Raw genomic sequence first — 27,676 nt, forward strand, 5'->3', positions numbered from 1 at the left:
CACATCAAGCAGTTGGTCCCTTACCTTTCCCGCCCCAACCTGGCCACAGTGATCCATGCGACGGTCATCTCCAGGCTTGACTACTGTAATTCGCTCTACGCAGGGCTGCCCTTGAAGCTGTCCCAGAAACTCCAGTGGGTACAGAATGATGCAGTGAGGCTCCTCACGGGGTCTCTGCCATGGGAGCATATTCACCCAGTGCTTTTCAAGCTGCACTGGCTCCCGGTGGAGTACAGGGTCAGATTTAAGGTGCTGCTTTTGACCTTTAAAGCCCTTCACGGCCTAGGACCCTCATACCTACGGGACCGCCTCTCCTGGTATGCCCCACGGAAGACCTTAAGGTCCATAAATAGCAACACCCTAGAGGTCCTGGGCCCTAAGGAAGTTAGATTGGCTTCAATCAGAGCCAGGGCCTTTTCAACACTGGCTCCGGCCTGGTGGAACGCTCTGCCTCATGAGACCAGGGCCCTGCAGGATCTGATTTCTTTCCGCAGGGCCTGTAAGACAGAGTTGTTCCGCCTGGCCTTTGGCTTGGAGCCAATTTGATTCCCTCCCTCTCTTTCTTTTTTCTTTTCCTTCTCCTGCGAGGAGGCTACATTTTAATATTTTAATGTTCCATTATTTTAATGTTGTATTTTAATTTTGTTTTTAAGTTGTAATCATTCAACTTGTTATTATTGCTTGTAAGCCGCTCTGAGCCCGGCCTTGGCTGGGGAGGGCGGGGTATAAATAAAATTTATTATTATTATTATTATTATTATTATTATTATTATCATCCCTGCCCACTGGTCCTGCTAGCTAGGGATCATGGGAGTTGTAGGCCAAAAAAAAAACATCTGGAGGGCCGAAGTTGAGGAAGCCTGTCTTAAACCTTGATGCACTGGTGGGGTGTCATATTTTAAAATAAGCAGGTTAAAAGTATTGATAATGTGCTGTTTTATCAGCAATGAAATAAACGTTTTGTGTAAAATAACAGTTAGAAACTACCAATGCCGTATAGAATTATATAGTCTTGTATACATTGCATTGATAAATTCCTAGAGGCAACTTGCAAGCCTTTTGATCTTAGTTGCTGCCTATCCCATTCATATACTTTAAGCTAGTTTTTGTGGTACTGCAGGAAGCCTTCAAAGTCAGCTCTGAGCTCCGCGGAGGATGGGTGGGATAAAAATGAAGCAGACACTGTCTTTCTCATTATAGTGTGTGTGTGTGTGTGTGTGTGTGTGTGTGTGTGTGTGTCTGTGTCTCCCCCCCCCCCTTGGTGTTAGTAGTACAGTACTGGAATTTTTTGAGAACAACTCATCCTGTGACGGGAAGGGACGACGGGGGAGTTAGTGTGAAAAAGGGTGCCTCTTCCAGTGTCATTTCCAGTGTGTCATGCCAGTTCTAGCGTGCCTCCATTGAAAACAATGGCGGTTCCTTGGCCCACGGCCCATCAGAAAGGACTGCTGCATTCCTGTTTTATGACTCTGGCGTTGCAGGAAATACTGAATAGCAACAAAGCCTGGGCTAAAGTAGTCTAAGATGTTTTATTTGTCAACGTTAGAAAGGATAGTGTTCTTCTGCAAGTGGCATTTTCAAAGTGTTTACATAGGCTAGGATGATAATCAGACGCCAAGCTTCTGTAGCCCTGTGTAACCACTGGCTTCCTTGATCCCTGATCCTCTTAATACCTGCAGTTTTAGTATGCTGCTCATTGTAAATGTAAATATCATAAAAATGTAAACTTGGTTTGTGTGTTTAGTGTGTAAACTGGTGAGGGGTGTGTTATAGAGCGGGTGATGTACAATATTTCACAAGCTGCACTAGCTTCCTGTCCTTTTTCAGGCAAGTTTGGAAGTGACTGTGTTTCACCTATAAAATCCGTGATAGCACAGAGATCTCCCATCCCAAAGAAGAGAAGGCCATTGATAAAATCAGTGGACACCACTTTATTGACTGCTCTCCGTATAGCTTGTCTGAATAATAAGAGCATTTTGTAGTGGGTAACTGTGGAATTCCCTCTGCATAGAAATCCTGTATCTTACAGAAGCACCTTAGAGTTGTGGGTAGTGTTTAGCTACTGGATAGAGTTAAGTAAAGAGATCTGTGAATCATACGAGTTTAGTTGATCAGGCTGTTAATTTGGCATATGAGTAAAAAAAAAATCTAAAGCAAGAAATATACTTGCAGATGTGTATAGTAGGTATCACCTTAGAAGAGACAATCCCTCATGTGGGAGAGGATGGAGAATCCCTCTTTAAGATATATATGTTGCCCAATTAATCAGGGGTACCATAAGGGACGTGGGTGGTGCTGTGGGTTAAACCACAGAGCCTAGGACTTGCTGATCAAAAGTTCAGTGGTTCGAATCCCCACAATGGGGTGAGCTCCAGTTGCTCGGTCCCAGCTCCTGCCAACTTAGCAGTTCGAAAGCACATCAAAGTACAAGTAGATAAATAGATACCGCTCCGGCGGGGAAGGTAAACGGCATTTCCGTGCGCTGCTCTGGTTCGCCAGAAGCGGCTTAGTCATGATGGCCGCATGACCCGGAAGCTGTACGCTGGCTCCCTCGGCCAATAAAGCGAGATGAGCGCCGCAACCCCAGTGTCAATCACGACTGGACCTAATGGTCAGGGGTCCCTTTACCTTACTGGGCATCTACCAGTGGGCTTCTCCTTTACTTTACCATCAGACTGAGTTGCTTTAAATAGTTCTTTTTCTTAAAAAAGAAAAGTGAACTAACATTGCAGTGTTACTTGCTGAGAACACTCACAGTGGGTTTGTTACAATATTTTATACCATTCAATTCCAGGTATGATTTTCTTTCTAAATGGCTTGGGTCATTTGAGCCTCCCCATGCTTGATAACCTCTGGGTAGCATGTTGCACTTTCCAGTGTTCCACTTTTTGCAGGAGGTGAAATATTGTGTGGTGCAGAGGGAGATTTTTCCAGAGGAAGCTGTTCTACCAAGAGGCCCACTTACAAATTATCTCTGGGAGTGTGGATAACTGTTTCGCATGTTTTGCAGGCCATCGGTATTCTCTACACCAGCATTCATTCCCCAGCCTGGTGCTCTCTAGAAGTTTTGGGCAGCCACTGCCATGAATGACTAACCATTGACTATGCAAGTGTGATGGCCTGAGATTCAGACTTGGAGGCTGAACCTGAGGAATCCCAGTCTGCACAGGAGTCCCCGTCTCCAGCTAAGCTGGGGTTGGGGCTTGAGCCTGAAGGGTCCTCACCTGTGCTGGATCCTCAGGTGCAGGCTCCAACTGAGTCTGCTCTGGCTCCGGAGGTGATGGAGGACCCATTGCCTGCAGGTGCTCCACTCTCGGCCCCGTCAGAGGAAGAGGAGGTTTCCTCTGGGTCCGGTAACCCTCCAGCCTCTCCTGAGCTGCAGAGGCTCAGGGCAGAGAGGCGGAGGGAACTAAGTTCCCGCAGGAGGAGTGCTCGCCTCCAGGCCAGGAGAGGCGAGTCACCTGTGGACGGGGCTGCCCTATGCCTTGGGGCAGATAAAAGCCAGCCAGCCCCAGTCCCATGCCTTGGGGCAGATAAAAGCCAGCCAGCCCCAGTCCCAGGTTGTGGGAGCAACTTTGTTGGTAGCCTGTTCCTGCCTGCACTCTGTCCTGCTCTCCTGCCAGAGTTCCTGACTTCACGCGACTCCCTGCCTTGGACCCCGCTTCAGCTTTGACGGACAGCCTCCATACCGCACCCTCGACCTCGGACTGGACTTGGACCTCGCCGCACAGTTAACCCTCGGGACCAGCACAGCAAGCTAGGGCAGGTTGGAGTTGCTGTCCAAAACACCTGGACAACACCAGGTTGTTGATTGTTGTTGAGTATAGACTAACAGCAAGAGACTTTCCCAGCCCTATCTGGAGATGCCAGGGATTTAACTTGGAACCTTCTCCATGGAAATGCTGTGTGCTACCTCTGAGCAATGGGCCCCTTTTCTCTCGTTCCACACCAAGTTATAAAACTTCAGTACTGCTGAGCTTTCAATTTTTAGCTTTGTTTGCTTTTAGTCTTTTTTTAAAAGCCTTTTTATGTTATACAGCTTGAGCTTTGGTAAAAATAAAAAAAAACTTCCGCAATGCAATCCAATAAATGTATAATTGGAAGTAAGTCCCAGTGAGCTCAGTGTGTTTTTCTCCCAAGTAAGTTGGTTTAGAATGGCAACCTTAGCTACGTCCTGGTATTGAATAAATTTCCATTGCTACTTTTTAATTCTCCAAGGCCTTTTGTTTTATTTTAAATCTATTTCAGGTTTCATTTTCATTTGAAGTGCCTGGGTAGAAAAAACACTGCAGACATTTTAAAAATGAAATAAAAACTGTAGAACAGAGCTTTCAAAACTTTTCATATTGGTGACACACTTTTTAGACATGCATCATTTCACAGTAATTCAGTTTTACTAACTCCTTTCCAGCCCCGGGAGGAGAGCAGGGATTGTTCTTGTGACACACCTGCACACTGCAGCCGACACACTAACATGTCGCGACACACAGTTTGGAAAGCTCTGCTGTAGAAGCTCTTCTGACAATGCAATGTGCAGTATAGATGTAGAATAAACAAACCTCCCTACAGTTCTGTTCTCTTGTAATTTCCAATTGCTCTAAATACTACTATAAATAGGACAGAATAATAAAGAATGAGGCAGGCGTTCAACTAATCACAGATGCCGTTCATAACTGACTTTAAAAGTATTAGACTAATTAGAGGGGTGCTCTTTTAAAGGCATTCTTGGAAACCTTAATGTAATGAATGGCCACCTGTGTCCAAAATCTTAATTTTCTTAACTTCGGAGTACCTTTCTGAAAACTTTTTACTGTGCCCTATATATAGTAAATAACAAAGTGAAAGTTTCTAAAATGTGTGTTACAAAGTCAGTATATCCAGTCTAACCCGGAATTAACAAAACTTACAACAAAGCCTGTGGTTCAGTTCGTCAATTAGAATTATTCCAAAACAATACAAAAGGATGACTAAAATGGAAAATGAGTATGCCTGTCTTCTCAGACATTAAAACTTGTTGTTAGCTGGATAACTTCCACCACTTTAAAAATGACTCACAGTCCTAATACTAATTCTTCTTTGATACATTAGTTGAACATAAATGCTAGTATCAAGCTTTGTACTTGATAGTGTATATATTGAACAGCTGAAGTCCCATTATCCCTTTTAAGATCCACATTTAATGACAACATATCGCAGAGATGGAGAACTTAATAACCTTCTAGATGTTGCTAGACTACAACAGTCAGTTTCGGCCACTGGTTATCTGACTAGGGATGAAGAGAGTTGGGATGCAGCCCATCTGGAGGGCCAGAGGTTGCCTCTCCCTTCTTGAATTGTCATTAATCCCATATCTTCCAAGATGATTTCCTACCTTCCTCATTGCTGCATTAGCAATAGCAGACCATTCTCCGTAGCAGTCTGTAGTAGTTTGCTGCAGCTGTAGGCCATATCTTTTTTCATATATTTCATTTCTGTTTTTGGAGCAACATTTGTTCATTTCATTTCTTCCCAACTGCCTACACGCCCTTGGTGCAGGAGCCTGACATGAGAAAGTGCTGATTTTGGGATGGGAAGGCAACATTACACCCACAGAGAGCTATGACAGCTGCCACCTCCGTCTATATGAGGAACACAATACTCTCGCCCTCTTTGCTTGTGGTTCACCAAGGGGGAGAAGTGCGACAGATACGTCACTTCATCTGTCTGCTTTTACCAAACATTACCAGGAGACATGAAGTGGTGGCAGCCAGGTTTTTTTTACGTAATGTGTAGTTTGGCCAAAAGTGATTTATGGTAAGGTAAGCCTGAGTTTTCTCTCCCCTGGTTGTGTACTTGCCCACTGAGCCACATTGAGGCCAAAGTAAATGCACTTAACTCCCATCAAAAGGCATCGCACTGCTTAGGTTAAGCCGAATGCCCTCTTCTCTACTTGAAATGACATATTGGAGTATTCCTTATAATGTTTGACTTTGTGTCTGAGGTAATGGAAAGGTTGAGGACACTGTGCCTTATTGATTTATCTGTCCTATAACTGTGTCTGGGGAATAAGCTTCTTCTTGGCTGTTGGAATATTTTGATAACTGGTGATCCTATTTTTTAAAAAATCACTAGCCCATGAAATAAGTAGATTAGCTACTGGTTTCCTTAAGACTTGAAAGTAAAGTAAAATTACAGTAAAAATAAACCCATTGTTCATACTATAAGTGTATTCTACACACAAAATTAATTATACAATTAAAATTCAAGTAACTTTTACTCAGAGTAAACCCCTTGAAATTAATGAACTTGATGAGGCGTTTGTCCACATGTTGTCTTGTCCCACTCTTTTCCCCGGATTGCCCCTTGTTCCGATCTAAAAAGCAGATTTTCCCTTGGAAAGGAATGGGGCAAGGGGAAAACCACTGGGATCCATGCTTCTAGGTATGGCACAAGTGGAATTATGGATGAGCCCATATTCACTGATTTCAGTAGGTCTACTCTTGAGTAGAACTTACTCAGATACCACCCCAAGTTCTCTGTCTAATACACGGTTGCCTGCTTACATGTTTTGGGGTAGCAGGGAAATTCTTTTGGTGGCTGTGTGGTTGGACAGATAGGTCTGGAGAGATTAGGATGCCTGGGGCAGCGGATAATAGCATTTGGATCCTGGAGCCACATGGAACCAATGTGTGCACCTGCCAAAGCGTTTCCAGCTGAAGTTCACAAAATTTGGAGCCCAAATTACTAACCACTGCAAAGCTTTTTTAAAAAATGGATGAAGTAGTTATACACACTGGAAAGAAGACACTGGCCAATGGAATTAGTCGTGAGATTCACAAGTCAATTCAAACTATGGTTTGGCATTGCAAGGATGAACCTAGGGCATTGCTAGGTTCTTAAAGGACGCTGGGCACAGGGCCAGGACACATCTGCTAATGTATATGTACAGATGTCTTTGGGTAGACATCTAAGATGGTGGGTGGCAGGAGATCTGGGCTCCAGTGCAAAAGACCCACAGCTTGGCCATGCCCCAGCAACTCCCCTGGATGAGCCAACCTCAGGCCAGGGGCAGAGACAGGAAACTCTTGCTTCCATTTTAGATTAGCTGCAGTTTGGGGTTGTGTCCGAATCCCAAACTGTAGTTCATCTTAGCTACAGTTTGAAACAAGCCAGCTTCATAAGCAACAGCTGAGGTATGCCTTCAGCCCCTACCTTACTGGGGAGTGGAGGGCGAGCCTGAGGCTTGCCTAGGTTCATTCTTGTAATGCTACGGCAAAATGGTCTCCTAGGTGTTGTTGGCGCCAGCCAGAATGGCCAGGGGACCAAGGATGGTGGAAGCTGCAGCCCAGCAAAATCTGGAGGCTCACAGATTAGCCATTCCTGTGCTAAACAATGGCTTAGTGTTGCATCCGAAACAGCTCTTTGAGTCTTTCCCCTCTCCTTGAAGTAAAACTTGAACTTATTTTCAGAATAGGCAGTTAAATGTTTAAAATCCAGTACTATACACTATGAGCAGAATCTTTCTAGACACAAAGCAGCTGACAAATGGCGGCCTCTAAATCCTGTGACTGTACTCACTTGTCCATCTGTTGAGTTTCAGTGTTTTACAGTGTAGTGTTGTCATGTCGTCCGCTTTTGGCAAAGCTTAATAGACACAACATGTTTGACTATGCTACAATTTTTTTTCAATATTTACCCCGTCTTTCACACTCCCCCCCCCCCCGCAAAGTAGTAAATTATCCTTACTTTAATCTCTCCTGGCTGCGTGAAAAACAGGAATTTATGTAACAGGCACTCTGCTACAAACCTTTTCCTGTTTGGAACTTTGTTGTTGTCGTTGGCAGAATTTGGAGATGGCTTTGCTACTCCATGAGTGACCTTGAATGTCCTCGGTATAAGAATACTAGATTGTAACTTTTCTGATGACTAAGGAAGTCTGAAGCTTCTTTCTGTAAAATCCTAAACGCTTCCATGAACAGATAGGTTTGAAGTTCTGTGTAGACATGTATGCGCACGAGAACTCTTGTTTTCATCATAAACACTTAACGCTCTGGAGTAAGTATGCAAAATTTTAAAACAGCACTCTTATTTATTTTTAATCAGTGGGTTTTACTGCTTTCTTGTGAATTCTTTTCGGTAGAATAGCAGTGGCCTTAATTCTGAGCAAGCAGCCAAGATAAAAGGTTACACTCCAAAGAGTTTTCCAGGCCTCATGGTATATGCCTCCTGGATATTCTACAGCAGTTTCCTAATCCGTGGCTCCTTCAGGTGTTTTAGACTACAGTTCCCATCATTCCTGCCTGTTGGCCATGCTGCCTAAAGCTGATGGGTGTTGGAGTTCAACAGCAACTGGACTCCAGGTCAGCTGCTCCTTTTCTAAGGGACAAACTAAACATGCTGATCAATCTGCACATCTTAAGAACATGTTTGCACCTTTGCATATAAAGCAATAATGGGGGGAGAGTATTTCTCACACATGAAGGAGCATGTTGGCATGTGAACTGAAACCTGATCCCTCCCTCTTTCTTAACTAGCGGTGCTCTGTTGCTTTTACAGTGGTACTTCGGGTTAAGTACTTAATTCGTTCCAGAGGTCCGTTCTTAACCTGAAACTGTTCTTAACCTGAAGTACCACTTTAGCTAATGGGCTCTCCTGCTGCCGCTGCGCCACCGGAGCCCGATTTCTGTTCTTATCCTGAAGCAAAGTTCTTAACCTGAAGCACTATTTCTGGGTTAGCGGAGTGTGTAAGCGTATGTAACCCAAGGTACCACTGTAATCAGATTTCCCCCAACTGAGCTCCGATGACATCAATAATAAAACTGCTTAAACCAACTAACTGTAGTTGGAGGAAGGTAGGAAAGGGGGTTGGGGTTGCTCCCCTTCCCAGGGAACTCCTTTTTGTGGGCAAAGCATGCACCTCCACACACATACCTGCTTCATATGCAAACACGCTTAAGACACCCATCTATTTTGATCCTTAGCCTATGTGTTTTGCAGTTTGCACTTTAGTAAAAACAAAGGTACTGTTTGTTTGTTTTTGTTATCAGACAGGATATACATTTTATAAACAAAGTTTTCTCTAGCTGCTTACAGGCAGAGAAACACAATTTTAGAAAAAACCATGCATAACCGTAACATTTTAAATGCAGAATAAAAAGCACCAAAAATAAAACATAGCAGCATCAGAACTTTCCAATCTTGGATACTAAAAACATAATTATCCTTAATATCTTTTAAAGTTTATAAGCTTCAAAAATAAAAAGTTTTCACCTGGCTCTATAAACAGGAAAGAGTCAGTTATGGAGAGCAGTCCATAACTTTGTAGCCATCTGCTGAACCTCATTAGGCAGGGAAACCTGAAGAATGGCTTCCAAAGAAGATCTCAAATCTGGGTTGGCAGGTCCAGGAGGAGGTGATCCTTTAGGTAACCTGATCCTATGCTGTCAGTTGCTTCTAGAGGTTGGGCCCGGCACTTTTTTGGGCCAAAAAAGTGTCATTGAATCAGAGCAGATGTGGCTTAAGATGTAAAAGTCTATTTTACCTTTGAGAACACTGGATGCTTGCTTCACTGCTTTTGCTTGGGAGCGAACACCTCCAACTCAGTATCCTTCCCTACCTCTTAATGTCGCATATGCCTAGTCTTCTTCCTGGATGGGTTGACTTCCAGCAGGTGGATTATTCATGGGAGCACCTGCTGGATGTGATCATCATGATCCTGTAAAAGCATATATAGTCCTCCACTAGTGGTTTTTGCCACTAGTACTTTTTGAAGCAGACATTCACAGCTCATCATGGAGCTTGTTCTCCAACTATGCTCATGCAAGAAGAGTGTTTGGCCAGCAGTGTCTATTGATGAAGAGCTTGATGCCCAGACTCTTGGATACTTGTGCTATTTTTCAGTGGTAGTTAAATCTTGTATTCACTGGCTGTTCCTTTGGGATACAGTTGCTGCTTAACGCAGGTGCTTTTTGCTGAGGTATATGCAATCTGTGGTTTTTGCCATCAGTGCTCTTGTGTCTTGGACTCCCAGTTCAGAGGCACTGTGAGGTCTTCACCCTGTTTCTCATGGGAAGCTGCTTCCATGCTTGTTGTGCAGGATGTGTTGTCCTTTGCTGTACAGCTGCCTTGCTTTCATTTCAGCATTTCCTTTTATATTGCAAGGATGTGCCTTTATGTTCTTCCTGTATTACTTCTTCTTTCTCTATGCTTCACTCGGTGGTTTCATGGTACACGCTGCCTTTGAAGAATAAATAACAATAATAGTAAATAAACAAATAACACAATTTACAATAGGAAGAATAGGGTGGGTCCTTAAAAAAATCTCTGGTGCCAAAGGCCAGGGCAAAGAGGTGTGTCTTCAGCATATTACAAAGCTTACATAATGAGATTTGGGGGTTGTTTAGGGCTTTAAACACTAATGTGGGTACCTTGAAATGCTACCAGACAGGTGTGAGTTTGGGTCTTTCAGGCCAGGGATATAGTTGCATGGACTACTTGCAATATTGTGGGTCTAGTGATTAGTGTTCTTATCCATTTTTTCATGTTGATACTGAGGGTTAAGCACAGCTGTCATCTTAGTATTTCTCCTCTACACTGCCTACAAAATCACCAATTTGATGGAAATAGGTATACTAAGCAGAGGCTTATCAAACAGGGCAAAGATGGCTGCAATACACATTGTCTGTCCTCCATTAAGACACATCACAGGAGAAGTTCCCAACACTCTGTTCAGCAGGCCAGGGGACTCTGGAATGCATGCACACCCCACCAAGCTTTTAACGAAATAATAATGAGATTAAGCTTCCTGGCAAACCTACTGATTGGCTTCACCAAGGCCTAAAGAAGGAAAACACCAAATCCACTGGCACCTGCACTCATTAAGGTCAAGAACTTCCTCCCAAAGCGTGTTCACACATCTTTGCACTTGGTTCCCATGGCAGGAATGAGAAAGTCGCCCTAGCACTGTCAATACATTTTCCTTCCTTTGTTTTAGGGGGAAATAGCCTCCCACATATTGCCGAGCATAGAACAGGAATCTCCAGCTAGAACTCTCTCCTCCCCCAGTTTCCCCTCACCTCCTCAATGTGCGTTATTTTTCATTGGTTTTGAAAGGATTCCAAGGGAGTTTGTAGCTTGTCAATGCTTGTGTTCACTGCATTCACCCGGGAAGATTTTGCATGATGCGAGGCTCAGGAGGGGACCTTGGTCTTCCCTTCATCCCCCTTCACTGCTTTTTTATGTGTGCTTTTTGACAACAATCTACACCTTGTTATCTAATAGCCAGGGTGTCCATAAAGAACAATCCAAACACCTCTGTGGTCCTGCTACAAAGGACAGCAGTTCAGATTCAAATCAGGCCCCTAAGGAAGAGGCACCATCTGCCCTCTTGGCCGTGAGAGAGGTTGATTTGTGCATTGGTTCCTATCTCTAGTTCTGCTTCCTTTCTTGCCTCTCTTAACTTGCCAAGCAAGTTAGCTACACAATTTCAGGCAAAACATCACTTGTATTTGACTCCCTTCTCTAAGCCAGTGTAGCTTTCTGCAAGTCTGTCTGCCATCTATAATTGTCCCATATTCTTATATTTCACTAGCTCCTCTCTCCAGCTTTCGTTGATCTCTCACATTATGCTCTATCTCTCAGCCATCCTCATCTCCTTCCTGTCCTCTTTATTGACTCGACTGAACAATTGCCAGACAATTCCCAATGATCTGTATATTTTTGGTAATAAACCACAAATTCAGTTTTTCTAAACTCTGTTGTTCCAATGCTAATTTTCTCTCTTGGAAAGCAAAGGTTTGGGGCATGTTTCATTGCTACTCCCAACACTTATTCCTTGGGTAGCAGTATACATGGTAAAACAGTGTGTACTGACTTCGTCCTTGTTTGTTATCTATTTTAATCAACTGAAATTTTACTTTTTTGACATTGTTTGGAACCCCTTTTAATTGGTATGGGGAAACTTGATCAGTGGAGCTGCAAATTAAGGATCCTTTTTAAAGGCCATTTGGTTATCTTTATATAAAATGCATCAAGGTGTTTTTAAAAAAAAACTTATGGGGTCCCTTGCAACTCTACAGTTCTATGATTATAATTTGTGTAAAGTTCATTATTCATATAAGGTGTTAGTAAATTCACTCATACTGTGAGCAGTTATTCTGAGGCACTTACTCTGAAATTCATTATTGCTTACTTGTACACTATGACTTTTGAGAATAATGGCTTGGATAAAGGGGTTACTGTTTGTTTGGCCAACATTTAGCACTTTAAGCTCTCTGAACAAAATAATGAAATGGTGTGCATGCTCAGACTTTGGTTTGCTCTGAGAACAGCCCGGGCTGATTGGACAGATATTATTATTGGATTACAGATTTTTCTTGAGGTGGCTTTGAGGTTAGGGTTTTAAAACCTTTAAGAACAATACAGCAGTGGTAAATAGAACACCTTTCCTTGAATTATATTTCAAGGTAAAGAACAGGTAACTTTCTTTAAAAGTTCGTTTTGGCAATGGTAGACACACATTTCCACAATACTGGATCCTGGCACAAATAAAGTAAAACAAGTTGTTAGGCATTCAAATTCCAAGGATAGATAGAAACAGCTAATGAGGTTGAAAAACAGAAGACCCTGGGGGACCCTTCCAACTCTACAATCCTGTGAAAACATTTCTATGCGTACAAACCTTCCTTAAACAGGGAACGGTTCACAGCAGAGATGTTGAAGTCTTTCCCCCATTTTACTTAAAAACAATGCGTATTAATTAGGAAGATTAAGTGTTTTTTAATGTACGTAAATTTGCTTTTTCTTCTTTCTTTTTTTTGTATTTTATTTTTTCCCCTTAATTGTTTTTTCTTTAATTTTCTTTTTGTAGTATGAGATTGTAAATTCTTTGTATAAGTGTGTAATTTAAATTCAATAAAGATTTAAAAAAAAATAATGGGTGGAATCCAATGTACTGCTAAAGGCAATCATTCCGGCAGTGCAAAGATGTTTCCTTTTACAATGGAACACTCTCCTCCCCCTGATGCCCCCAACCTATTCTACTTTAGATTTGGAGAGCACAATCGGGGAAGAAGGGTGGAAACCCATTGTACAAGCAGAAATTCTTGCATTGACTGGACTTATTAGTAGAATACCACCCCAAAGGAGAAATTGTGTCTACTACGTGGCAATAAGTGAACTATTGCATTGGGAAATGGGATTTCAATAGTTTTCATGCATTTGATGAAATGGCTTTCTAACTGAAGAAAAATACCAGAGATAAGCGTGACTCACCTTTTTCCTTGCAACTTTTTTCTCCTTCCCAGAATTCAATTCGTCACAACCTCTCGCTGCACAGCAAGTTTATCAGAGTACAGAACGAAGGAACAGGAAAAAGCTCTTGGTGGATGCTCAATCCGGAAGGAGGCAAAAGTGGCAAGTCGCCCAGGAGAAGGGCCGCATCCATGGACAACAGCAGCAAGTTTGCCAAAAGCAGAGGTAGAGCTGCAAAGAAAAAAGCAGCTCTTCAGGCAGGTCAAGAGGGAAATTGTGACAGTCCAGGCACGCAGTTCTCAAAATGGCCCGCAAGCCCCAGCTCTCACAGCAATGATGACTTTGATAATAACTGGAGCACTTTTAGACCTAGAACCAGCTCTAATGCTAGTACAATCAGTGGGAGGCTTTCTCCAATTGTTCCAGAACAAGATGACCTTGGAGAAGGAGATGTACACGCCATGGTCTACCCTCCATCCACAACCAAAATGGCTTCAACCCTCCCAAGCCTCTCTGAGATGAGCAGTTCAGAAAACATGGAGAACCTCCTGGATAACCTCAATCTTTTGTCTCCTAACACATCCTTGACCGGATCAACCCAGTCCCCACCCACTACCATGATGCAGCAGTCTCCCGGTTATTCATATACTTCATCCAACACAAGTATAGGTTCGCCCAGTGCAGACTACAGGAAATACAGTTATGCTCAGCCCAGCATGAACTCCTTGTCGCAGATACCTATGCAAGCTCTTCAAGATAGTAAACCAAGCTATGGAAACCTCAGCCAATACAACTGCCCTGTAGGACTTCTGAAGGAGTTGCTTACTTCTGACTCACCTCCACACAATGAGATCTTGGCATCTGTAGATACTCATGTTTCCCAGCCCAGTGGCCGAGTGCTGGGACAGAATGTACTGATGGCCACTAACTCGGCAATATCACCCTATGGCAGCCAACAGGCCCATAACAAACTAATTTCCCCCAGTGTCCACCCACACCAGGGACATGTCCAACAAACACCAGCAGTTAACAGCCATACCTTGTCTCTCACACTTAGCACTGTGTCTCACGCATCGAGTTTAAATCGTTCCTCCGCCGCGAAAAACTCAGTACAAGTGCCTATGAGCCACCCTATGCAGATGAACAGCATAAACCCTTATACCACTGTGAACAGCTGCAATGGCTATGGAAGACTGGGAATTGTCTCTTTCCATCAGGAGAAGCTTCCCAGTGACTTAGATGACATGTCGATTGAACGATTGGACTGTGATATGGAGTCAATAATTCGGAATGAGCTCATGGATGGGGAAACATTAGATTTTAACTTTGACAGTGTGTTGCCTAACCAAAGCTTGTCGCATGGCGTAAAGACAACAACACACAGCTGGGTTTCGGGATAAGGTTGGAAGGTTGGTTCTCTTTTATTTATACATAACATGGTTATCAGTTCCTGACTCTAAAAGGTTGCTCCTGTACCTTCAGCAGGTGTATGGCAGGACAGAATTCAGGAGGTGTGACTTCTTCCATTATAATATTGTGCTAATGGGAGAAGCTATGCATACTGTACCCTTCTCTGTCATGAAGGTATAGTGAGGTGGGATGGGAAGTTTTCCAGTGCTATTTCTTTCCATGGGGAAAAAAATCCTTTTCATGAGTTCATTAGTAACAGTAAGCGGGTGGCAAGATTGGTAGTGTCAAAACCTTCGTTTTCATTTACTAAACAGAAGTAAAATAACCATGCTAAATCTCTAGGGCATCAGAAAAATTCTCTGCAAACTGACAAATTTCCACTGTGGATTACCCTAACTGCCATAGAAGAAACATTTCCAATTCAAAATTGGAATGAAATGGGAAGATAATATACACCAAAGATAATAAGCTATAATTTGTAGTGTTAGGGATAAGTTCTAGAAGGGAAAGTTTGACACAGTGCTTTACCTTGTTGTTGAACGATGGGGTATGATTTTATAAAACAAAGAATGGTGTTTGTGAAGAGTGAGTAAGAGATGAAATGCTGATTCTTGTGATATGATAGCAGCTTCTGGGGGGGGAAAAAAGGTTCAGGGAAGTTAATTGAAACTGGAAATCAGAGATAGCCATAGTAGAGTTGTGAAGGCAAAGGTCTTATTTAGATTACAGTGTCTTGCTCTTTATTCTTAACTTTTTAAAAATGAAAAAATGAAATGGGCTGTTCTACACAAGCTGATTCATGAAATCAGCTTGTGTAGAACAAGCTACCACCTTAGGTGAAACCCCACAGTTTGAAGGTGTCCAAGAGATAAACTACAATTTGTGAGGCTAGTCACTATGTCAAAGGAGGAGGTTTTTCAAAGGGCATCATATAGTTATTGGGTGGCAAATTGTCATGTAACTCAGTTTAAATTTGTGCTCTTTAAAATCTGCTGAGACTATTATGCTAAGAGTGAACTTATACCAGTCACTCTGAGGTATGAATTCCTCAATGTTCTCAATTAAAGTTTGTGACCCCAAAGCGCCTCAGTTTACAATGGAATCATACATTTACTTTATACCAGTAAAGTATAAAAGAGAAGTGTGAAGTGTGGCTTAACAAGGGCGTTGAAATGTAAAGATGCTCAAAGCTAAGACATGCATGGACTATCATATGGGAATTAAAAGCTTGCAAATGTGCCTGCAGGCATGCATTAAGGTATTCACCCAGAAATGGTCCTTTCCAGGAAAGTCCTTTAAAAAACCAACAAATTCTACAACATTTTATTTAACATGGATTTGCCAATATTATACTGAAATTGGCTCACATTTATAAAACACGGATGTGTTCCATAAAGCAGTGGACTCTTTGCTTCTTGGTTCTCTTAGGTATTTGGATACCACTATATGCATTCTTGTCTTGCACGCTGAATGTTTTTCTTTGCTTTCCATCATTGTGTATTTTCTTTCCATTATCCTAGGCTGTAATTTAAAGTACTTCAGACATCTCTGACCGCAGGAAGTGAACAAGGAAGTCCAAAGATGTCCTTCAACCTCTTTGTTTTTTCTTTTTGTATTTTATTTTCTCTTGTCAGACTTGGCAGCAGATACATTTTTCCTGTACAGGATGTTTGCAAGATACTTGCATATTATTTGCTGCTATTGGTAAGAAATGTGCCATTGGAAATGTCTTTATTTGGAAGTGCCAAACTCACTACAGTGTCGTAGGAACGAAGAAAATACTTGTGCATCATGTTTTGCATTGACCCAAGAAAAGGTTAAAGCTTTTAATACCGTGATAGTTTTAAACCTTTCATCCCATATATCTTTTGATCTGATGAACTCATAGAGAGCTGCAGACAGCCGGATTAACTGCCTTAAGTGTATTAAAATTGCACATTTTGTATGAGAACACATCGTGGAATATGATCTAACCAAAGTTGTTGGCCATTTGGACTTCCAAATCAGAGAGCAGATTGAAAGCTTTGCTTTGTCGCCTATGTGTTTGATTATGTAGATTTATTGTGGGGCTGACTTCCTGATTGATTTCAATTTTATTGATCAACTTGAATTTTTGTAATAGGCATATAGATATTTTTCTTACATCTCTACTTTGTTATATGAGCTCCTTAAAAACTTGCAGAATCCAAGATGCCTAATAACATTCATAACATTTTGTATACAGTATTTTAACTAGATTGGGGGGGGGTTATATTAGCACTGTGTAAGATTTCTAAAGAGAAGACATTTAGGTGTAATTTTTGGTGGGAGGTGGTTTCCTGGCACAAAGGTGATCTCTTGGTCTATAAATACAGAAAACTTCTATTTCTTATAATTAACACTGACTACCCCAAAGTGTTAAGTGTTGTTAAATGGTTTGTATATTCATATACTCATTTTTGTATTTATTTTACTAGAGTTTTATAATGTTTGTAACTCCAGGAGCAAAAACTTCTCAGCTTAACGTCGTTCTAGCAAATCCATTTTTAGTTTCACTTGTTCTTAATTGTAGGGTCTGCCATTTCTTTTTCCATTGCCTCCTCTTCTTATTTATTCAAAGAGCCTGAAGCTGCTTTATATTACATTATGGTATAAGACCACATCTTGCAGGAAAGAACCTCAGCGACTAACTTTGCAGTCTCAAATCATAGAAATAACAATAGCTTTAGGTGGTGTTTCCTCAAAGCCCTCACAGTTTACTCTCTTTGCAGGGGGTTTAGGAGAGCAAGTTTACAACATAGAGGCAAGTAATTATATAGAATATACAAAATTGTGAGCTATCGTTTTGGTGGCTCCTTGGCATACCAACGTCATTGGGTTTATCAACCACCTTTCGTTGGTCAGAGAAGATGGGAGCTGGAACCCTGTAACACCTAGCCAGCCACTGTGTCCCTGTTTCAGAATTAGATAAGTTTTGTGGAATACTTTGATGTTTTTTAAGAGAGTGAGGGGTGATGAGCATGTGCCATAAACCATCCATGTGGAGGTTAGGGTGCAGTCCCCAAGGTGCCTTTCAACATGTTTACTGGGTGGCACTGTGGGTTAAACCACAGAGCCTAGACTTGCTGATCAGAAGGTCGGCGGTTCGAATCCCCGCGACGGGGTGAGCTCCTGTTGCTCGGGTCCTTGCTCCTGCCAACCTAGCAGTTCAAAAGCACGTCAAAGTGCAAGTAGATAAATAGGTACCGCTCCGGCGGGAAGGTAAACGGCGTTTCTGTGTGCTGATCTGGTTCGCCAGAAGCGGCTTAGTCATGCTGGCCACATGACCCGGAAGCTGTACGCCGGCTCCCTCGGCCAATAAAGCGAGATGAGCGCTGCAGCCCCAGAGTCAGCCACAACTGGACCTAATGGTCAGGGGTCCCTTCGGTGGTCAAAACCTGCTTTTGGCCAGGAAGCATGCGTTTCCTTGCCCTTAGCCCCTTCTCAGCTTCTTTTCCCCAAGGAATTCCAGTGAGACTTAGTGTCCCATCAAAACATTTAATATATAATATATACCTGGGAGGGGAGTGGGGAGATCAAAGAAAAGGCATTCCTGAGCTTAGTTAAACATTCATCCGTCTCATCCAGTCTTCAGCTCAGTTTTACCTACACAAAGTTTAGCATATCCCTGAAAGCAGAAAGGTCATACTTAGCACATTGGACACCCAAAATGTTGAGAGCCTGCCGAATCAGTCCAGTGGCCCATCTAGCTCAACATCCTGTTCTCTCAAGTGGCCAACCAGTTGTTTATGAGAAGCCTGAAGATGGGACCTGGTACAACAGTGCTCTCCCCACACTTGCGATTCCCAATTACGTAGCCTAGTAAATCTGCTAAGTAGTTTCTAGGGAATCAAAACATTAATCAAGGGGTGGTATAATGCAACAAATCATGTAACTGCGGATTGAATATGCTTCTCGATAGATCTTAATTTCTATAGTACTTTAGATTTAAAAATGTAAATGATGGCTTTGTGGACTGTGTGGATCTTTAATATATACCAAGCAGCCTTGTTTGGGGCTTTTCACACCTCTGTTAGTCTGTGAGAAATGTATTCTGCAACAGAACTACTCTAATTCTGTAATATATTGTTTGTGTGTTATATTAATTACCTGCATTACTGAGACCTCGGCTTAGATAAACTGACAAAGTTGACTAAAATGGTAATCAGATGTATTCTTGAATGCTGACAGTTCAACAGAGCATCCCCAAGGAAAAGGAGAAAAGATGATTAAAGTGGACCAGTTCTTTTACAGTCTTACAGCACAGTTCTGCACAAATCTGCTTGGAGGTACTTCTTTGGGACTTACTTCCATGGCGGTGTGTGCGAGGATTGCAACCTTAAGTTTGCACTTGATCAATAACTGGATTGGTGTTATTTTGTTAAAATATTTTCAGTTTGCATTATGAAATGTTCAGGCTTGTTAATTTAAAATTAATTTTTAAGTAAGGTAATTTTTCTTTTGTATTTTATAATTACTAAAAGTAATACTGTGGTTCATGCAAGCAAAAAATAAATAAATATGTAACTCTGCATTAAAACGGGACTTTTGTTATAGAGGGGCATCTCCCTCGTTCTGCTCTCCCCCACTTTCTACATAAGCAGCACTGTTGACCTGAAAATACTTTGCATGCTGTTTGTGTGAATTGTAAGAACATGGAGGATTCTCACTGCTATATGCTGCAGAATTTCATTTGGATATTTGTAGGGGGTGGGGAGTGCCTGATGTTTGGAAAAGCATAAAATAATCCTTTGTACAAAGCCATAAATGTGTATATATATATTGCTTTAATTGTGTTGTCTTTCATATGAAGACTTGTATGCTGATAAAGGATTCTGCTTCTTTGTTACTTGTGCAAACCCTTCTAATTTATCTCTACTGCAATCCTGTGAGGTGGCTTATTTTTGTGTGGTGTCTTGGGCATCTTTCATTGGCAAAGTGACCTAATTTATTTTATAAAGATATACAAACAAAAATATGAATTACCTATATGTGTAGCTGAAGTTAAGGGGCGAGGGACTTGCTAAAGGCTATGCAGTAAGTCAATAGCTACCGTATTTTTCGCTCTATAAGACGCACCAGACCACAAGACGCACCTAGTTTTTGGAGGAGGAAAACAAGGAAAAAAAATATTCTGAATCTCAGAAGCCAGAACAGCAAGAGGGATCACTGCGCAGTGAAAGCAGCAATCCCTCTTGCTGTTCTGGCTTCTGGGATAGCTGCGCAGCCTGCATTCGCTCCATAAGACGCACATACATTTCCCCTTACTTTTTAGGAGGGAAAAAGTGAGTCTTATAGAGCAAAAAATACGGTACTTTATTTTTCAGCCCAGATCTCCCACATTTCAATCCAAAATTGCATTCACTGAACCAAACTTAAGATTGTTCGTGTTCCTCTTTCTCTCATGATCCTCCACACTTCTTTCCTTTTTCTCTATATGAGACATTTAGTACCCCAAAGCAAAGGTCTGGAAATCTGTAGAAATCTAGAGTGTAAACAGTACAACTGTGCCACTGTGAGCTAACTCAGCTGGCGTGATGTATTCCAAATGTGGACTCTAGATATGCATTGGATGCCTTTATTTCAGAAAGCTCCACCACTCAAGCCAGCAGGAACTATTGTTGGACTTAGAAAAATGAAATCACTAAAGAGAAACAAGCCACGCAATTCAGATACAACAGGCCACTCCAACATACCACAGTTTGCATATGAACGTGCCACAAGCTATAGCTCCTTCCCTGCTCCTTTTGTGTGTTTACGGCTGCAGAGGAGACTACCTCACTTCTTAAACCAGTTTCCTATGACATCCACTATTAAAAATATGCTTAAATTATAGCAGGCATAGGCAAACTTGGCCCTCCAAATGTTTTGGGACTACAGTTCCCATCATCCCTAGCTAACAGGACCAGTGGTCAGGGATAATGGGAGCTGTAGTCCCAAAACATCTGGAGGGCCGAGTTTGCCTATGCCTGCATTAGAGTTTATACAGAGACTTCCTAGTTTCTTAAAGACGAGGAGAGAAGTTGGAGGCAGCCGAGCTTGTGATAATTTGCTAGCGTGCAAAATATGGTTGTTGGGAGTAGTTTGTTATGGCAACAACAAGGCCATATGGTTCAGTACCTCTCGAGTTAGAGAATTCTGGATTCTGTTCTTCAGAATAGTGTTTTGCTGCCATTCATGTTGAGGTATTGGGGAATCAAGCTAGGTAGGAGTAGGTTTGGGTGATTCCACACGGCTGGCGTTTTCACAAAGGGAAACCAGCTGCGTGCGTGCAGTGGGGTAGCAAGCAGACAGCTAAGCTGAGCAGAGACACAAGCCACACTTGCCGACACAAATTCCGTGGAATGGGAAGCTACCTTTTTAGGAGTACGAAAAGTATATAATAGTGTTCCTTGAAATCTGAGAATGACTCAACTATTGCCTTACATTTAAATGTGTCCGTTTGTGTGTTCTTTGAGCTCAGGTAGCTTAGAAACTGAATGCAACCATCTCACATACACGTTTTGACATTTTAAAAGAGATTACTGAACACTACAGAATCGGCCCTAATCCTCAAAAGCTAACTTTAAAAAGAGGTCTGCACCTTAGTTTAAAACCTGAAGGTATTTGCATCCTCGGGGAGCTCATTCCACAACAGCCAAGCAGCAATGGAAATATGCTCTGCTCTGTCCTGCAGCTGATCTACCTTATGGGATTCCCCCTTGCCTGTTTAAAGAAAGAGAGATCCACAGAGAAGATTCTCCACAGTGTGCATGTCTCAGTCTCTGCATGGTTCTAAAAGACAAAAGCAGCACCCTCAGGCATGAAAAAAGCCTGTGCAGCTGTTGAAATAGTGTTTTGATATTTCTGTTAGGGAAAAGACTAAGGAATTCTGCACCAACTAAGCTGTTGAACAGCCTGTGTAATAAGTTAGTTGTCCAGCCTAGCCATTGCTGGGATGCCTGACAGAGACAAGATCCTTGTTTTCCAGGAGCAAATAGTCGTTTTTAGTGTACCTACCGATAGCCGAGTTCAGTAGTGATTGCCAGCAGGCTCCCTGCTCTAACGGAGTAACCTTTGCTTCATTAATAAAAGGCGAACTTGCCTCTCAAAGAGCGCTTGGATTTCAAGCCGCCGCCCCCCCATTGCATTCAGCTTCAGCCTGACAAAATAGTAGCTCGCTTCAACTACTGTGATTAATCTTCGTCTGAAGAGGAGCTCTCTGTGCAGCTAAAGCTTCTCAAACTGAAACCACCCCAATAAAAATGGAAAGTCCAGTGAGAGCCTTTTTCTCTCTCTTACAGGAGACTAAGTGAAAACCTTTCAATTGCAAGTGTGACCCACATAAACGTGCCTTGAACAGGAAAATGCAGAACGAAACAACACAAAGTTCAAGTCCCCATTTATAGGCCAGCCAATTCTGGGGAACAAGATTATGTGCTATGTTATGCTCTTTGGCACGCTGCTTAGCTTAATAAAAGAGAACATCAGCCAGCCATTCTCAATCTGAATGATCCCCTTAAAGAAATGCAAAAACTACATATTCTGCAAAATAGGCAGGAATGCAGTGATTTTAGGCCAGGGGTCAGCAAACCTTTTCAGCAGGGGGCCGGTCCACTGTCCCTCAGACCTTGTGGGGGGCCAGACTATATTTTGGGGGGGGGGATGAACGAATTCCTATGCCCCACAAATAACCCAGAGATGCATTTTAAATAATAAATAAAATAAAAGGACACATTCTACTCATGTGAAACACGCTGATTCCTGGACTGTCCGCAGGCCAGATTTAGAAGGCGATTGGGCCAGATCCGGCCCCCGGGCCTTAGTTTGCCTACCCATGTTTTAGGCCCACTGTTACACAGCATAGGAGTTTACTGTGTGCGAGAGGATATTTTATAAACTGCCAGGGGGTGAATTGACTACACTTTTCCAACAAGCATTCTGCCACCTACAAAAGCTCTGTGTAATGAGCACTAAATAGAATTTAACAAGGAAATGCTATTCTTCAGGGTGGTGAAGAATCTCTTATTACATTTGCTCTTAAGTAGGTTGTGATTACACAAGGCACCTCTATGCATCTTTCTCTAACTGACTGCCTCTATGCCTCTCCATACATTTCCCCCTATACTTCTAGCTCTTCCACCTCCGCTTCCCTGAGATTTGCCTATCTCATTGTCAAGCGTGCTACAGGTGATGATGAAGTTCACACCTACAAAATGGCATTCTGAAGCAGGACATTTTAAATTCAAAGAAAAAGCAGCTGGGGCCCTTGAACTGAAATATGTTCAATATTTCAGTAGTTCTGTGCATTAAATCTCTCCTCCACTATTTGAGGTCAATGGAGTGGCTTCCATGGACAAATAGGTTTTCAATAGCACAACTAAGCTGCCTACATGTTCCCTCAGAGGGCAACTCCATCTAGAACAGGCAAGATCCCCCAAATTCTCTTGTGTTATTATTTATTAAGTCCCTTTCATATCCATCCCAAGGCGACGCACAAAATCGAATAAGAACAGCTTTAAAAAGTTACAAATGCACAGGTTGCTCAGAAGCCCCTCCTTTTCTCCCTTCAGTAAATACTGCACATGCAAAAAATAGACAAACTCTGACCCAAAACCGCGATAAAGCTTGCACATGTATAGTGCTCTAAGAATGGGAACCTGAAAGTTCTACGCTGCAGCTTGTCATTAGCGAGGAGACGGCTTAGCTATGAGCCCAGGTCTGTGTGGTCCCTGCAAGTCATACCTGGGCCTACCCTGTCCTGCAAATCAGACCACAAAGTGCAAGGCAGCAACCACTTCCTGGTCACACATCGCATTAAACCATAGTTTAACACAAGCTATGGTTTAATGTGAACAAACAGCATGCTAGGGCATACTGCTCAAAAGTTATTGCTCTACTCTTCCTGTTCCTGCCACACTGCTCAGAAATAAGCTAGAGTATGGCTTGTCGTGACGTTCAACCCTGGACTTGTGGTCTGGAGAGAAACCACAAGCTCAAATTTGAATGTTGCCACTTGTCAGGGACCTGTTTCCCGACAATTCAGCATCAGTAAGAAAGGAGGAGCAGAACTTTTCTACAGCATGTAAGTGGCACGCTGAATATTCACATTAAACCACAGTGCTTTTTAAATTATGGTTTTAAGAAACAATCAAAAGGTGGCAGGCAAACTGGACCATTGTCCATACCTTGCTATTTTGTTTGATCTCTGGGTATGGCTGTTATCGATTCTTTGGCTTGGAGAGGGGGCTTCCTCTGAGCATTTTTATCTAACCAGTGGCAGAGCGTTCTCTGCTGGCGCCCGGGACAGGAAAAACCACCAGAGTGACTCCCGTCCACTGGAGCTAAGCGGGGCCACGATGCGCTGCCTGCCCTGCCAGCCGACTTGGCCGACACTGCCCTGCTTTGAGGGGTGCACTCGCAGTGCCCTGCAAGCCCAAGACTGCTTTGCAAGGCTTGCAAAAAACGGCACAGGGCTCACCGAGTGCCGTGAGCTGTGACGTCTTTCTCTAGGCACCCACCAGCTGGAGAGCAGTGTGAGAAGCGTGCAACAGCTCACAGCAGAGCAGGGCGTCGCCCCAAAAAACTGCACTTGGGGCAATGGCTCCCCTGCTACACCTCTGTATCTAACTATAATCTCCGATAAATATTTATTAAAATAATTCCAAGGTAATATCCCCATTACACGGATATGGACGTGGATATGGATAGGGACGCGGGTGGCGCTAGGGATGCGGGCGGTGCTGTGGGTTAAACCACAGAGCCTAGGACTTGCCGATCAGAAGGTCGGCAGTTCGAATCCCCACGACGGGGTGAGCTCCCATTGCTCGGTCCCTGCTCCTGCCAACCTAGCAGTTCGAAAGCACGTCAAAGTGCAAGTAGATAAATAGGTACCACTCCAGCGGGAAGGTAAACGGCGTTTCCGTGCGATGCTCTGGTTCGCTAGAAGCGGCTTAGTCATGCTGGCCACATGACCCGGAAGCTGTACGCCAGCTCCCTCGGCCAATAAAGCAAGTGCCACAACCCCACAGTCAGCCATGACTGGACCTAATGGTCAGGGGTCCCTTTACCTTTACCTAATATCCACATGTAGTTGGTTCTGCAAGGGACCCAGCATGTGGCCAGTTTTCATGAACAATACATTCAGCAAACTTGAGCACTCTAAGTTTTGTTTCAGCCATTTGTTCCTGCCTGCAGGGCTGAGTAGGGAGAAACTTTTCCATTTCCCGCTCTTCCATTGTTACTGCATGTGTATTTAAATTAAGGCACTTTCAAGGTGAAGAGAGAGCCAAAAGGGGCAAAGAACTGCAGTCAGGAGCAGAGGGGAGGAAACAACAATAGGCAAGGGACCTAGTGAGTTGACCTTAGTTTTACCTTTCAGCCGAAAAGCATGATGGGCGCTCCCCATGTCAACAGCCTGCTGGTATCATCTCAAAGTGACTTTTGTTTTCATGAGGTTTAAAGGAACAATGATCTCATTTCTCAACTCACACCCTCTGCTGCACTAAAAGAGCTGTTTACAGAGCTCAGCAAGTCCTGGGGTGTGCATTAAATGCAAACATATACAATCTGTATCACACCAGCCATGTCTGGTTTCTGCAGTCTGTCTGGGAGAGCAAAGCCAGGACAGGAGATTGACAACTGCCTGGCAAGTCACATAATAGCTAGCCGATGGGCTGCTTTTGCCTCGATGGGTTTCACACACAGAGTGGGACCAATTCACTGTATCAATTAGCTATGGGCACAGAATCCTAGGTTTGGAAGGAGTCCCACAGACCAAGTGGCCCAGCCCCCTGTCTTATAGGCTAGCAGGTTACCTTGTTTCCCCCTCAAATCCTCCCAAAAAGGATACGCAGAACTGCTATATTGAAAGGTCCTAATGGTTTCCACCATGGGGAGGGAAGCCGAGGCCCTCCTGACGCTATTGGACTCTGGCTCCCCTCAACTCTAGCCAAATGATCAATGGTCAGCAATGATGGCTGTTGTAGACCAGCAATACCAGGAGGGCCATGTTCCCTACCCCCTTGGTTCACATAGATCAGTGTTTCCCAGACTTGGGTCTCCAGCTGTTCCTGGATGACAGCTCCTGTCCCCCCTAGCTAGCAGAACCAGTGGTCAAGGATGATGGGAATTGTAGTTGGAGACCCAAGTTTAGGAAACACACAGAAGCATATTCTCACTGCTTCTTTCCCTGTCTTGACCCTTCATCCCATCTTTCTGACTTCTATCTCCATGATTAAAAATTGTCAATATACAGCTGCCTCTCTCCGAACACCTAGGCTCTTCCATCTTTCTCCATGGTCTCTTCACCACCGCCACTCAAACCTAGTGGCTATTATGATGAACGGAACCATTTGTCAGATCGTTAAACTGAGTAGCCCCCTTTAGCTTCTAGGGGTGCCACTTTTTTTCTGAACAGTTAGCTAGCTGGTGAAGTCTTTCCTCAGATATAAATAAAGGATGATTCACCTGCTAAATCACAGGATCAGGGCCAGAAAGTGGGGGGGGGGGAGGGAAATGCCACCTCCTATCTAAGCACCCTTTTAACTTAAAGACCTTTGTTTTCTTGCAAGTGAGTCAGCACTACTGTCACGGCGATGACTCATGAGCCACGCACATGACCCATCTGGGGCAACCGGGAAATCTTTGCTTCGATCTCGACTCCAAAGTTCGTTGGCTAAATTAAATAACAAGCTTTGGCTTTCACACCTTGCCAGTGTCCAGTGAGTGAGTCTCCTTCTGGCAGGTCAGGTTAGTTTTAGAACACATCTATTTGTATCTCAGTTTCAGGCCCCTTAAATTCATAACACAAAATATATCAGCCATTGTTTTCTTTTGTTATTTAGGAATGTGGCTTTATTAGTTAACTGTGCATAAGGACTTCTTACTGATTTCTTGGAAATGTATCTCATTATCTTGCCTGTTTTGTTTTAATAGAATTAAACCTATCGCTTTCTGCTTTACCAAAGTGATGGAACACAAAAAAGCTGATCCCCCATTTTTAAATAAAATAAAAGCCAGCAGTTCTCTATATCTCCCACCAGCCTTCAGTGAAACACTTTGGTTCCTTAAGTCAGAAACCAGCAAGAAAGAGAAACATGGCAAATTTTTAAATTAGCATAGTTGGAGATGGATTTTAGGCGGTATTCTAAGTGAGGTCCTTAATAAGGATGCAAAGTGGAAGCAGCGTGGCAGACAATGTAATTCAGTGGTTCCCAAACCGTTTTGAGCCTTCACTCACTTGGGTCCATAAATTCATCCTCAGTGACCCCTGCCCTACCCTATAAAAAGCACTATCCAGAACAGCAGTTTGCACGACCCACTAAGGAAAATAACAACACAGTAAAATTCAAAACAGCAACCATTGATTTCACAGTAATTGCACCTATCCCTTCAACTACCACAGATGTTCAGTAACTAATTTATAATAAAATCAACAGCTATTATCAATAATCGGCTATCTTGTGACTTGTGAGAACACAGGATCAAAAGTGACCAATGGAAATAGCTTTAAAAGTGATAAAAGCAGCAAAACTTTAAATATGAAGTGAGGGAAGTATTTTGCTCTAGACTCTAACATAAAGGTAAAGGTAAAGGGACCCCTGACTGTTAGGTCCAGTCGCGGACGACTCTGGGGTTGTGGCGCTCATCTAGCTTTATTGGCCGAGGGAGCCGGCGTACAGCTTCCGGGTCATGTGGCCAGCATGACTAAGCCACTTCTGGCGAACCAGAGCAGCGCACGGAAACGCCGTTTACCTTCCCACCAGAGTGGTACCTATTTATCTACTTGTAGTTTGACATGCTTTCGAACTGCTAGGTTGGCAGGAGCAGGGACCGAGCAACGGGAGGTCACCCCGTCCCGCTGACCTTCTGATCGGCAAGCCCTAGGCTCAGTGGTTTAGACCACAGCGCCACCCGCATCCCAGACTCTAACATGGTCAATTGTAAATAAGTGATCAATGCACTCAGAGGGGCTCATCTGCAACGCCCCCCTGCTGCCCGCTTACCTCTATTCCACCCCCCCAAGAGTGGTACTGTC

The 27,676-nt window shown here is 43.1% G+C and overlaps 1 protein-coding gene across 1 annotated transcript in view; it reads left to right on the forward strand.

The window, feature by feature from the left end:
* FOXO1 (forkhead box O1) overlaps nucleotides 1–19,507 on the forward strand; it is a 48,780-nt gene extending 29,273 nt beyond the window's left edge. The window contains exons 2-3 of the mRNA XM_080999145.1: nucleotides 13,284–14,639; nucleotides 16,161–19,507. Coding sequence (XP_080855271.1) covers nucleotides 13,284–14,630 — 1,347 coding nt within the window. The 3' untranslated portion in view covers nucleotides 14,631–14,639; nucleotides 16,161–19,507. The remainder of the gene's footprint in view (nucleotides 1–13,283; nucleotides 14,640–16,160) is intronic.
* The last annotated feature ends 8,169 nt before the right edge of the window (nucleotides 19,508–27,676 follow it).

This window comes from Podarcis pityusensis (assembly GCF_964106645.2).
Source record: "Podarcis pityusensis genome assembly, chromosome: 3".
Taxonomy (NCBI): Eukaryota; Metazoa; Chordata; class Lepidosauria; order Squamata; family Lacertidae; genus Podarcis; species Podarcis pityusensis.